This window comes from Amphibalanus amphitrite, unplaced genomic scaffold (genome assembly GCF_019059575.1).
Source record: "Amphibalanus amphitrite isolate SeventyFive unplaced genomic scaffold, NRLGWU_Aamphi_draft 000117F_arrow, whole genome shotgun sequence".
Classification (NCBI taxonomy): Eukaryota; Metazoa; Arthropoda; class Thecostraca; order Balanomorpha; family Balanidae; genus Amphibalanus; species Amphibalanus amphitrite.
The window spans coordinates 949,003-963,506 of record NW_024881612.1 but is presented as its reverse complement, the minus strand read 5'-3'; the positions used below and the strand labels follow the sequence as shown (position 1 = coordinate 963,506).

The 14,504-nt window shown below is 46.4% G+C and overlaps 1 protein-coding gene across 5 annotated transcripts in view; it reads left to right on the top strand.

Moving 5' to 3' along the window:
* The window catches only part of LOC122381296 (zinc finger protein 271-like), a 102,901-nt gene that overhangs the window by 23,032 nt on the left and 65,365 nt on the right, over positions 1-14,504 (top strand). For all 5 annotated transcript variants that reach the window (XM_043365301.1, XM_043365298.1, XM_043365299.1 and 2 more), the window contains exons 5-9: positions 6,691-6,774; positions 7,371-7,447; positions 9,108-9,201; positions 9,593-9,699; positions 13,103-13,245. In XM_043365301.1, coding sequence (XP_043221236.1) covers positions 6,691-6,774; positions 7,371-7,447; positions 9,108-9,201; positions 9,593-9,699; positions 13,103-13,245 — 505 coding nt within the window. The remainder of the gene's footprint in view (positions 1-6,690; positions 6,775-7,370; positions 7,448-9,107; positions 9,202-9,592; positions 9,700-13,102; positions 13,246-14,504) is intronic.

Genomic DNA, 14,504 nt, shown 5'->3' with positions numbered 1-14,504 from the left:
CTAACCTAACCTAACCTAACCCAACCTAACCTAACCTAACCTAACCTAACCTAACCTAACCTACTGATTTATGCCTACCGAGGATAAGGAAACCCAACCTAACCTAACCTAACCTAACCTAACCTTCTGATTTATGCCTACCGGGGATAAGGAAACCTAACCTAACCTAACCTAGCCTAACCTAACCTAACCAAACGGTTTTGGATGTTGCGTACTTTGGATGTTGCGTACTTTGGATGTTGCGTACTTTGGATGGTGCGTCCTTGGATGTTGCGTTTTTGGATGATACGTTTTGGATGTTGCGGTTTTGGATGTTTCGGTTTTGGACGTTGTGAATGCTCCCTATATACCCGATTTTGGACGTATTTTGGACGTTGCGTACTTTGGACGCTGCGGTTTTGGATGTTGCGTACTTTGGATGCTGCGGTTTTGGACGCTTTAATGGTCCCCCTCCTTATCACCGGTAGGCATAAATCAGTAGGTAAGGTTAGGTTAGGTTAGGTTAGGTTAGGTTAGGTTAGGTTAGGTTAGGTTAGGTTAGGTTAGGTTAGGCTAGGTTAGGTTAGGTTAGGTTAGGTTAGGTTAGGTTAGGTTAGGTTAGGTTAGGTAAGGTTAGGTTAGGTTGGGTTGGGTTTCCTTATCCCCGGTAGGCAAAAATCAGTAGGTTAGGTTAGGTTAGGTTAGGTTAGGTTAGGTTGGTTTTGGATGTTGCGTGCCTTGGATGTCGTGGTCTTGGACGTTGTGGTTTTGGAGGTTACGTACTTTGGATGTTGCGTCTTTGGATGTTGCGTTTTTTGGATGATACGTTTTTGGACGTTGCGGTTTTGGATGTTTCGGTTTTGGACTTTGTGAATGCCCCCTATAAACCCGATTTTGGACGTATTTTGGACGTTGCGTACTTTGGACGCTGCGGTTTTGGATGTTGCGTACTTTGGGTGCTGCGGTTTTGGACGCTTTGATACGGACCCGAATTAGAAGACTATTAGAATTAGTTTGGCATATCAATTTAATTCTCCACCTCGTTGCGCCGGGCGCTGTTCCAAGAGGCGTTGTTATTTTTCAAGGTTTCAATAAAAAACAAGTCGACAGATACAGAAACTTCGGAAAAGGCGGAAACGTCACAGGTTTTAAGTGCCAATACCAATACATTGTGGCACTTATTTGCACAGATGTCAAAATCAAACACGAATTTTTTTGCGATGAAGTAATTGCTGGAGAAACGGTTTTCACGACTCTGATTTTCAAAGAACGCCCATCAAGATGGCTATCTCAACTCAATTCTAATGTTAAGGTGGGACAGTCCCTTTAAGTCCTAAATCAAGATGGCAAAGCTCGCAAGATTCATTGCCGACGAAAGATATTGGGAATTGGTCATTTTGGTCGTGACGTTAAAATGTTAAATTATCCTTGCTGTTTTCTTCTAAGGTAGATTGGGCAAGAGAGGAAACAATGTGCCTCGCCACCAACTGAGTTAACCCGCGCATGACTGGGGTATTTTCCATAACGCGGCTGACTGCCGGGGGGGGGGGGGGGCTCTACAGAGCCACCCTCCTATCTCCGAAACTACTGGACCGATCGTCTAAATTTAAAGGTGTCTGATAGTGCTGGAAAAACTTTCCAGTGAAACTTAAATTCATTGACTTCCAGGTCACTGATGACGTCATAGCTCAGGTCAAAGTAAAAAGTATCGCGTATAACTAGGCTATTTTGAAGATATCAGACTAAAACTTCCTAGAGTAGATCATTTGTATGTGTTCTATCATATATCAACGCGTTTTTTTCCAAACCCCACATCTGTTCTCCCGCGAATTTCCGGGAAGCACGAAAGATTCCTTTTTAAAAATGTCCAATCATCCGATCCTGATCAAATACGTGTGTTCGCGAGCTTGTTATGGCATTGGTTGATCTGCCAAGACATACAAACTTGAGAAAAATCGAGTGACTGTACCTTTCTTGAAAGTTTCTATCCAACTTGTCGGAAATTCACAGGAGAACAGACGTTTGGTTTGAAAAAAAATAATAAAAGGCGTCGATATACTCCTTTTTTGGAAAAGTTAAATTTTAGGGAAAGAAATCACGAATATATATATTTTTTTTTAGATTTTGTACGTAAAAGTTTCAAAATTTTCCTCATTTTGTAAATCCGAGATAGCAGTTTCACAGCCCTGAGTATTTTGAGTCCTCTCATGCACAGAAATTGGATCTATCTTAAAAACTGAGCTCTTGAAAACGATTGCCGTAGTTCAATGTTTTGCATCAGAATCGGCCGACATGACGTAACCCTGACGTCATTTCTAGCCGATCTATTGTGGCATTAAATTTTCCTTTAGACACGAGGTGTCAAATTGATGTAGCCGAAGGTACTGCAAGTTTCGTGTTGCTACGTCCAGCGGTTTAGAAGATATTGCAGGAAAAGGAGTGGGACTCTGTGGAGCCCCCCCCCCCCCCCCAGTCATGCTTGGGTTAAAGGAATATGTTCACCTTGAAAAAGTTCAGTGGATGATTCCAAAATACTTTAAAATAGATGATAATACCTGAACAGGTGGTTGCATGCCATCAATTGGCCGAATTTTGATGAAAACAACGAAAAACTATAGTCATAAGAATAACGTAATTTACGGTAAAGAGTAAAGACGTCATATACAACACAAAGCCAGATGGTGTGAATGTAGCAAACTACAAGTCGCTACAGAGGGGTGTTCACGGGCACCGCACACTGCTGCGTGCGCTGTGTGCGGTGCGTCCAGCAGGCGTGGGGGTAGGGGATGGGTAGGCGGTTCTGACGTCACGGCTGCGTGCGGTGGACGGTCCGCTGTGGCCAGTCCCGACCGGCCACAGCGATCGCTGTGTGCGGTGACGGAAGGCTGACGTAGGGACGCAGTGGGCGGAGCTTGGAGGCTGTGTGCGGTCCGACCGCACACAGGGCCCGTGAACACTGGAAGTCACTGGAAACACTCATACCCATAGCAGCTGGATGTGAGCATCTCACTGGCAGGCTCTGCCTCTGTTTGCTCTGGCACATTCAGAGAGTCAGCCATTCTCAGAGGATGTTGGCTCCAGAGTCCAGTGCGTGATGATCTGGGGCAAATCTGGGCTCTCTCTATCGTCTGGATAAAAATAGGCCCCGCCCATCCCAATCAGCTGCTGCATGACGAGTTGATGACGACAACCACTACTTACCAGCAACCAATCTAGGGATAGCGTACGTGACAGTAATGGTGCAGCGGTTGCAAAATATTGCATTGTTATTCAAACGGTTTTTGCTTTTTGATTGTGATTGTATTGAGATATGTGATTAGATGAGGTGTTGTTGAAGGCAGGTATTTTTTTAAATATTTTTTGACAATTTTTTGCCCCCTTGTGCTGAACCCGGGACCACCTGAAGTCTAAACCTCATTTTATATAACATGTCAATGCTGATGCTGTCCAGCTCAGAGTTTTTTTTTGGGGGGGGGGGGCAAACCAAAACAATTTATCGATTCTTTCCATGCATCGTCCATAGGCGTAATGTTAAAATTATGCCGTTTGGGGGGGGCAAATGCCTATTTTGCCCCCCCCTGGATCCGCCACTGACTGCTCCGATCCTGGTCATGCAACCAACGTTCATGGGTGGTGTTTCACGGCAGAGCACTGCAGTGCGCTGCGTGTGTCAGAGCATTGGGTTGCCATGGCAGTGTCAACAAAGTTCACTGTGACGCTAAGCTATATGACAGCATCCCAGAACGCTAGCACGCTGCGGTACCAGCACCAGCAGCATGCTAGCAGTATTTGAACTCAAACCTCTGTTCTTGGTACGGTTTTTCAGAACATCTCACTCTGTTCCAAACGCGATTCATCATAAACTAAGAGATCACATGCAACGTCATTTGAGTGATGCTATGGTATGCCGTAGCTACCAGTGCACACAGTGTCTGGATGGTGAAACAGGGCCATTATTAATCACATTTGCTTTGCTTTGTTTCAGCAGAAACCTGTCTGCACATGGGAGGAGCGCAACAAAAGCCCATCAAGTTCATGCATGGCAGTGGATCTCAACAGCAGAAAACCAGAAAGAACATGGATGCTTGTAGATTGCAGTTGTACACTGCTGTTATCACGTGATGTGTGTGGCTGGCATTGCTCCTGGCAAGAACCACCTGCAAGTGATGAGATGGTGCCTCAGTCGTTGAGTGTGCTGCAGTGTGAGAGGCGCCCTGATCTCTACTTTGTGATGGGTTTCCATTGGAAGTTCAACTGAGAAGTGAGAAGTGACTGTGACCATGCTCGAGCATGCCAGTGGAGCTTTACATGCTTAGGGCAGCTTTTGAACAGATGCTGACCATGGCATGTCCCATCCAGTTATCACGTGCATAGAATGGTGGGGGGAGGGCAACTCTGGTTGAGTCAGCCCTACTGCGCTGGGGGTACAGATGGCCGCTTACGTTTGGTGTGTCCTGCACTGCATTATCAAGCCCAGTCTGCTGCCACAGGCAATGGATCGGGCTGCACTATATTAAAGGCAGACTATCTTGCAAAGGAGGCTGGCATCCTCTCCCATAATGACACACCAATTGGCAATCATCGCTGCGATGATCACGAGGGTGTCCGCTTATCTAACATGGTGAGGTGGAGAGCCAGCTCAAGCTGGCCTGAGGGATGGTTTTACTTCATCTGAGGCCCCCTTTCTCCGCCTGCCAGGTCCGGTCAAACGACCGCTTCACAGTAAACGACTTGCAGTGGATGCCGTCCCACAGCGCAACGAGCGCGCCGACCAGAGGCGGCGGCCAAGAGGCGGCCGCGCTCCCCCAGTCGACGGTCCCGGTGGACGTCGGCAACGCCCACCGCGCGACCATCAGATCGGCTCGCGACCGCGCCGTCGCCGACTGACCGCATGACTGGTATCTGTTCTTGATGTGGGACCGACTGCCACCGCCGGTCGCGGAAGGGCATCGCTCATCGGCCATCGACGTTCACCAGCTTCGCGTGGGTCACTGTTCGGGCTGCCACCAATACACCGAATCGGATGGAACCCTGTCGGCGAATGCCGGCGGTGCCCCGACATCGACTGCGCGGCGGCCAGTGCATCGCGTGCCGGGAGGAGGCTGGCACCCCCGATCGGTCATTGGTCACAAACCGTGTCCCAGCTCATGACTGCATCCAGCGCAGCTCTGTGCGATGTTCTGCTGCAGTCTGCCGCGTGTGTTGAAAGAAGAATGAACACGAGAAAACCTCAAAACTTTATGCCTATTAGTATTTGACCAGTATTGGAATAAGTTTGGATTTTGAGAATTTGTGTCCCTGTGCTTGTGCCTGTGTGGAAAGGCATGCTTTACGGTGTACCATCTCAATTTGTGCGGCTGCTGACAAGCCACCTGGGTGCCAACGTATGTGCGAATCCGCGAATACGTTGTGTTTCGTCAGTCGGTATCGTTCTGAAAATATTGACTGCAATAGGCTATATAGCGTATGACGGTTCAGCCCAGCAGTAATAACTGACCATTGATTGGGCGAATTTTGTGTGGTGGTTCGCTAATACATAACCTAAAGAGTGTTTTGCCGGAGTTGTTTAGTAGCAGAACTGACCGGAATATAAGTAGAATGCAACGGTTTGAATCGTTAATTTGTTGAAACGATTGTTCTCTGAGACCACTGTGTAACTTTTGACCTGAGAATCACCAATTATAACGACAATGGTGGAAGCAGTAGGCACTGTAGAGTGTAGGCAGCACTATATAGTTGGCACACTTACGCAAGCACACGACTTACGCAGTGGACATCTGCATCATGCATGTTAAGGTTTACTGGGAAGAGTGAGAAATTAGTCAAGGCGATATTTCCAATTGAGCTGGGGCGGAGAGGGGGAGGGGACGTATGGTCAGCTATGCCCAGGTTATGGTGAACCATGTGCTACAGACAGTTAGGGCGCGCAAGTTTCGATAATTGCGTATGCATTTCGAATGTGTATTGCGCTTAGTTATCTACCTACCCTGTAAAGTGACATTGTTCTATATTAAATAGCTCATAAGATACAAGATAAAGTAATTATACAATTGAATAGCATATGGCGAATTTATTAGGCGAATCGGTTCACCTTAACTTGAAATCTAGTCTTTTCGTGGCAACGTCATATACATCTGGTCATATCTGGTAAAGACCTTGGGGCTTGGCGTTCTGGTAAAGACCACCTAAATTCCTCTCTGGTGTTGTCAAATTATATTTTTGAGACGAATGGCTCCGGATTACGTGGTTTTAGCACATAACGAACAAAACTGCTATCTCAACTCCATTTCCCATGTTAGACATGAACATGTCCCTTTAATCACTTGTTGTCTCCTGACTGACCTCCGCGCGCCAGGCGCTCGGATTTGATCCGCATGGCCATAGACCTCTGTGAACCATTTACAGAGACATGCAGAGGTCTATGGTCTGGCATAAGATCGCTGCTGCCGCGTAGGTCGGTCGGAGTCGTCTGTGCTTAGCGTGTCCTCAAACCGGACACACTTAGACGACTTGTGCTGACCTGGCTCAGGACCTCCAGAGTAAATGCCTTTGAGTGTAACATATTCTTTGTTTATTTTTTAGCATCACCTATAACTTATATAATTTACACTTACAGCTCGTAACAGTGTGTCGCAACATGAACAGGTGACGGGTGAATGTTACTTTCGTGGTTTACTCACCTTTTTAAGTGCATATCAATTCTTTCCACAGTATTTTCCGAAGGAGGTTTTGGCAGAGGTCAGAGCCTCGCTATAAACTACCGACAAGTGGACGGTCTTGATGATGATAACATATGTAAGTATCATTTCGCATCCAATAGGATATGTTTTATTCTTGCACCTTCGATATAATAATCGCTTGTTCGTGTTACAGTCATTCTGTTATCGACGTTACTCCAGAAAAAGACATTATAGCGTCGCAGTAACCTATTTAAAGTTTCTTCGAGTTCTCAAATTGCCGCCTGTTTTGGCATTGCCAGGCATTTTGAAAGTGTTAAAACGGCAATAGTTTCGCCGGTAAGGGCTTACATTTTGACTATTTACTCTCCCTCCAAAAAGAAATAATTAATCGATGCTCGTTCTGTCAAGTTTTGCTTTTCTTTATTCCTAATGGTCCTTTCCTCGATTATTTTCACGCCTAGAGATTCTTAAGCCTCTAGGTTAATTCATTGAGTTTCCTACCACCTTCTCAAAGGTAAACTGGGTCAAATCGGCATAAGAGCGGCAGTGTTCCCCGAACGACGTTTGGCAACCCTACCGGGGAAAACGGAGTCATTTTTTATGTAGACGTGTCACAGTTTCAATTCACCAGATCCATAGAAGTGATGCAATTAAAACATACACGACCAGTTGTAGATGTTTATGAAGAACCGTTGTTTTGTCTTCCGACAGTTTGTGAAGTGTGCTGCCGTGAGTGGGAAGGAGACTGTCCGGTCCACGGACCGCTGAAGGTCATACCAGATACCAAGGTAAGGGTCAGTCAACTTATTTTTTTTTTTGCATTTTTGCGTGTGTTAACCCTTGCCCGTATAAGGAGAACGGGGGGTGGAGGCGAACGGACCTCCCCCTCGGTTTTTCGCGAATAACTGGCGTAAAAAGAGGCCGATTGCGACAAAACTTTCAGTACCCTCGAGATGATCAATTTTACACCTACTCTGAAAATTTCATGACCCCCGGACCCAAATGACTTTGACCTGTGACCTATTTCTCGAGACCATGTTTGGCTGGAATCGCGATTCGGCGTATGTCGGCTCGCATTAGCCGCGCGTTTGTAGTGTTTTCGGGGTTACAAGCGTTCAAACATGTGATATGAATGATGTTGGTCCCATGCATTAGGGTGGGTGTCAAGGTCACCTGAAGGTCAGGTCCGGTCATTGACCTTTGGTGACCTTGGTTCACTTTTTCGAGTTTTACATGTTTCTAGGCTAGTGTTTGAAGCTAAATTCGAATTAAGCAACCATCTGAACATGTCCGAAGTAGTTGGTGTACCTTCGTAACATGTTACGAAGCTGTCAGAGGTGGTTGACACTACCACGAATACGCGGCAGGACCCCTACTAGTTGACATGACCTGACCCGACCTGGCCTAAATGCACCAAGACGTCATCTTTGATCAAAACTTACATGATATTCGTGATCAGCACCCCGAAAAACCACTACAGCCCACATAACGACGTTCTAACAGGTTCCGATTTTCCGTACTTTTGGGTCATTGACCTGACCATGAAGGTCAACCAATGACCTAGAACCTTAAAATCGGGTATCATTGGCTTCCTCTCGTCACGGGCAGCACGCTCGTTTTTTTCGCGAAGCTCCAGCTCGATAAGGGGCGAAACGGCAGGGGGGTAGGTACAACGGACCCCCATCCCACTTATACTTTGACGGCTGGCAAAACACCAATACGGGCGAGGGTTAAGCATGTTGGAAAAGAGATGCCGCGCATTGCGATTATCACATTATATTTTTACCGACATGTTATTAGTTTTAGTGCTTCATGAAAGCAGCAGTTGGTCTTCAGTATGTTGTCAGCGAATGTCTTACTGGGGCCGGTTAGGTAACGGCCCTAGTAACTGTAGTTTATTTGGTATGATTTATGTGTTATTCTTGAGTATATAAATGGTAGTGTACTATATAGGTATATGGAGCGGAGAATTTTAGAGCCTTCGTGCTTTTTTCTTATATTATATCTTTCGCCAATCGGCCACGCGTGCCGGTTTCCACGAGCGATTGTTCTCTCCATCTTTTCCTGATTTGAGACTGTTGTGAGATAGGCGCCAAGGCGCCCAGGGGAGGCATTCTTTCTTTGGCTAGGAACTTAAGCCCCCAAAAGCCCCTCCCCTAGATCCGCCCCTGCGGTGGATCCATCAAGCCCGACTGAGGAAGGGCTGCTTAATTCGAGAGCCACGGGACCAATTGACCTGGGGATGGATGAGGATATCAGATGGTACAGTCATGGTACAGTGATATCAAATTTAGCAGCCCATCCTGAGTCAGGCTTGATGGATCCACAGCACCGATACGCGGTACCTACTTTCAACTTGAAAGTATCGCGCATCGCTGTCTTTCAAGACATCGGCGCAGTCTTGAAAGTTCCATGACTGACTGAACAGTGAACACTCTTCTATTCCAGGCCCGACCGGGTATTGGTGATCCTGAAAGGGACCTCAAGACTATACCTCAGTCTCTCAGCTCGGGTTTGTCAAGAATTCCCGGATCTAACACCGGTAAACTATGTTGACATAAACAACCAGCTTTTGAGTATCTGGTGTTGCATCAAATCACAATGTAGCTTGGATAAATATTTTAACTAATTAACATTTATTTCATGTTTTCCATGCCTTATCTGACAATTCTCGGTCGAAGTAATCTTTGAAATGACTATTTTACATGTACGTAATGCCAATTCATGGTATTCTTATTGGCTATATATATATATATATATATATATATATATATATATATATATATATATATATATATATATATATATATATATATATATATAATATATATATATATATATATATATATATATATATATATATATATATATATATATATATGCTATATTCTTATTATCATCGACGTCTAAGAAGTGCATTCATCTAATTTCAGGAGTATGGACTGAAAGGGACGTTCCGGCTCGAGTACGATTCGGTCCCTACGATGGCACGATTACCACCGGCCAGCGTCAGGCCAAAACCACGGGATACAGTTGGGAGGTCAGTTTTGGTATGGATGGTGGACAACGCGAAGCAGAGGGCGGTCTCAGCAGTACCTACATCGGAAAATGAAAAGCGATAATGTGAACACATCTATTGCACAAACCGGTCTCGATATTACTTCATCAGTGTGCAACTATATAAATAAAACACAAAATACAAAACGGAGACGAAATAGGTACAGCAGAACAAATTATTTTCAAATACTTTCATATGACCTCATCCTGTTTGTGTGTAAATTCCAAAGCTGGTGACATACGATTGGGAAAAAGTTTAGCCGTTCTTTTGGTGCGGAAGCGTCTTGGGATCTCAATCACATGAGGTCATATGAAAGTATTTGAAAATAATTTGTTCTGCTCTTGGTTCTGCTCATTGACCTATAATAAGATAAGTACTACTTACCAGTAAAACGCCTTTTGGGCGAAGAACGAGCGAGCGAGATAATGAGCCCTGCACGTGCGGAAGGGCGAGAGGGTACTTCCAACGGGCTTGTGCAAAGCACCCTTCTAACCGGTCGCTAGCGGTGTGCCAAATTTGAACGCAATCGGCCCAGCCGTTCCTGAGATCTGGAAGCGGCATTCTGCACGTGCGCACGTGCAAACGGGGTCCAAAATGACTTTTGCACGGCACCCTACTAACCGGTCCCCAACCGCGTACCAAATTTGAGCGCAATCGGCCCAGCCGTTCTCGAGATCTGGAAACGCCCCCTGCACGTGCGCACGTGCAGTAGCACCTTAACCGCAACACATGGGAATGCATTGCCTGGTGGGTGCCTACCTGTATGCCAAGTTTCAGCGAAATCGCCGCAGTAATTACCGAGTTACTGAAATGGGAACAAATTTGGCACCTCTTCTTTTTGTATTTTGCACGTGCAGTGGGGGTCACTCACATAGATCAAGAGTATCCGACCTTTGGTAGAAGGGATGCAGCTACCCTATAGAACTTACCGCAAGACAATCGCTCAAGCCGCTGCTGAGATATGGGCCTCTCAAAATCATTACTTTTGCAAAACTGCTTGAACACCCTTGACTTTTCACGTGGCACGTGCCACGACGGTCACTGAGATGTATCAAAAGTAGTCAATTACGGGGTAGAAGGGATGCCCCATCCATCCCCAGCAAAAAAGACCGCAGGCCAATCGGTCCAGCGGTTGCTGAGATATAAGCCTCTCAAAAGCGTTACAGGCCGGGCCGGGCCGGGCCGGGCCGCTCATACTGAGATTTTTCCCTTATTACGAGCGAGCGAGCGCAGCGAGCGAAGTGAGTCTTTTCAATACCAGTAAAACGCCTTTTCGGCGAAGAACGAGCGAGCGAGATAGTGAGCCCTGCACGTGCAGAAGGGCGAGAGGGTACTTTCAACGGGCTTGTGCAAAGCACCCTTCTAACCGGTCGCTAGCGGTGTACCAAATTTGAACGCAATCGGCCCAGCCGTTCCTGAGATCTAGAAGCGGCATTCTGCACGTGCGCACGTGCAAACGGGCTCCAAAATGACTTTTGCACGGCACCCTACCAACCGGTCCCCAACCGTGTACCAAATTTGAGCGCAATCGGCCCAGCCGTTCTCGAGATCTGGAAACGCCTCCTGCACGTGCGCACGTGCAGTAGCACCCTAACCGCAACACATGGGAATGCATTGCCTGGTGGGTGCCTACCTGTATGCCAAGTTTCAGCGAAATCGCCCCAGTAATTACCGAGTTATTAAAATGGGAACAAACTTGACACCTCTTATTGTTGTATTTTGCACGTGCACTGGGGGTGACCCACATACATGGAGAGTATCCTATTTTTGGTAGAAAGGATGCAGCTACCCTATAAAAATTACCGGAAGTCAATCGCCCAAGCGGCTGCTGAGATATGAGCCTCTCAAAATCACTACTTTTGTAAAACAGCTTGAACACCCTTGACTTTTCACGTGGCACGTGCCACGACGGTCACTGAAATGTATCAAAAGTAGTCAATTACGGGGTAGAAGGGATGGGGCTACCCAGCAAAAAAGACCGCAGGCCAATCGGTCCAGCGGCTGCTGAGATATAAGCCTCTCAAAAGCGTTACAGGCCGGGCCGGGCCGGGCCGGGCCGCTCATACTGAGATTTTTCCGTTATTACGAGCGAGCGAGCGCAGCGAGCGAAGCGAAGTCTTTTCAATATAACGGAAAAATCTCAGTATGAGCGGCCCGGCCCGGCCCGGCCCGGCCCGGCCTGTAACGCTTTTGAGAGGCTTATATCTCAGCAGCCGCTGGACCGATTGGCCTGCGGTCTTTTTTGCTGGGTAGCCCCATCCCTTCTACCCCGTAATTGACTACTCTTGACACATCTCAGTGACCGCCGTGGCACGTGCCACGTGAAAAGTCAAGGGTGTTCAAGCTGTTTTGCAAAAGTAGTGATTTTGAAAGGCTCATATCTCAGCAGCCGCTTGGGCGATTGTCTTGCGGTCATTTTTATAGGGTAGCTGCATTCCTTCTACCAATGGTCGGATACTCTTGATCTATGTGAATGACCCCCACTGCACGTGCAAAATACAACAATAAGAGGTGCCAAATTTGTTCCCATTTCAGTAACTCGGTAATTACTGGGGCGATTTCGCTGAAACTTGGCATACAGGTAGGCACCCACCAGGCAATGCATTCCCATGTGTTGCGGTTAGGGTGCTACTGCACGTTCGCACGTGCAGGGGGCGTTTCCAGATCTCGAGAACGGCTGGGCCGATTGCGCTCAAATTTGGTACACGGTTGGGGACCGGTTAGTAGACTGCCGTGCAAAAGTCATTTTGGACCCCGTTTGCACGTGCGCACGTGCAGAATGCCGCTTCCAGAACTCAGGAACGGCTGGGCCGATTGCGTTCAAATTTGGTACACCGCTAGTGACCGGTTAGAAGGGTGCTTTGCACAAGCCCGTTGGAAGTACCCTCTCGCCCTTCTGCACGTGCAGGGCTCACTATCTCGCTCGCTCGTTCTTCGCCCAAAAGGCGTTTTACTGGTATTGAAAAGACTTCGCTTCGCTCGCTGCGCTCGCTCGCTCGTAATTATAGGTCAATGGTTCTGCTGTACCTATTTCGTCTCCGTTTTGTATTTTGTGTTTTATTTATGTAGTTGCACACTGATGAAGTAATATCGAAACCGGTTTGTGCAATATATGTGTTCAGTGTTCACATTATCGGTTTTCACAAACGTCAAACTGTCATACCACATATTGGAAAATATTGGTACCCCGGCCCGGCTATATAGCGCTATAGCGCTAGAGAAGCGCTTTGTGGGCGCTTGTTTTCCGGAACTCTGCCGATATAATGCGGTATTCACTGGAAGTTAACTTAAAAATCCCCCCATCTGCCGTTATTATCTTGGCGAGGTCATGTGTTGTGTATTTACATTTATTTTTCTATTCTCATTGCGGCGCCGTGTTTCACAGATCATGAAAGGTCCCAGCGTGCATCACTCAGTCAACGCCGAGGACTCCAGCTGCAGCAACTGGCTGAGAAGAGTCAACTGTGCCCGCTCTGAGGAAGAACAAAATCTAACTGCCTTCCAGCACAAGGGTCTCGTTTACTTCAGGTATGTTATAGTCCATCGTAAAAGGAGCGATTTGTATTTCTTAACCCGCGCCCCGTAGGGCTATCGGCGGACCCTACTACCCGTAGGGTGGGGGCCGTTTCGCCCCCCGTAATATCTCGGAAAGTTACCGGCCGATCCTCAAAATTCAAACGGTGTTCGATAGCCCTACCGGGGAACTACCTTGTGACCCGCTTTCATTGACCTCGGTCAAACTGATGACGTCACAGGTCAGGTCAAAGGTCGCATTTTCACCGTTTACAAGTACTCCAACAAATGTGTTGTAAAATCGAGTAAAAGGAATGTTAACCGAAAATCATCGATGGGGAATTGTTCGTGAAACACATATTTTGCCATTTCAAGTCACTGATACCAGGTCAGGTCACAGAGGTCAGGTTATTGAGGGTCACAATATGAAAGTGTCGTGTGATACATGTTTAATGGTCCATTTTACATTATAAATGTGATTATGTGGCTCAGGCGACCTTTGGGGCCAGTTTAGGTTATGTTCTGGTGAAGGTCGAGTCAAGGTCGGGTCAAATTAGTTCAAAGTTCAAAGTTGATATTTTTGCATAAAATGGGTATCGATTCGATGCAGATCGTCCCGGGAAGTGTAATATTGGTCCTTGTTTTGCGCTACGTGGTCTAGAATTGATAAAGATTGAGTTTGAAAATTTGACGTCAATTTTGAACAGTTATTTCGCTATAACATGGAAATCATTTTCCACTCTCACCTCCAGTTTTCAAGCCCAATTTTCCACTCCCAATTCCACCGAGAAGGAGTAATTGCGTGAATGGTTGTATGCATCTGTCACAATTGTAGATAGATTAATGTTTTTGATCACTTTCCCACTCTGACACCCAAGCCCTTTCACCTTTCCTTTTCACCCCTGACACCTTTCCCTCTGACACCCAAGCAAAAATACGATTTTGGGACACTGTAACTTGGCAATAAAAGAGGTATTGATCTCAAATTTGTTATGTGGATAGAAAACGATAGTGACTATCGTATAAATTTCGTTTTTTTCGAAATTCGAAAAACTTGCGATTTTTTTGTTATTATATAAAATACTTTTTAATTTTTAGGGGTCAAAATCCAAAAAGTTTGAAAATCCGAGATAGCGGTTTTATAGGTACCCTGTTAATTACGAGCGAGCGAGCGCAGCGAGCGAGCGAGTTCATATTGAATTAAGGAAAAATCCTGAGTATGAGCGGTCGGCCGGCCGGCCGTGAGGGCGCTCTTCAAAAGCTAATATCTTAGG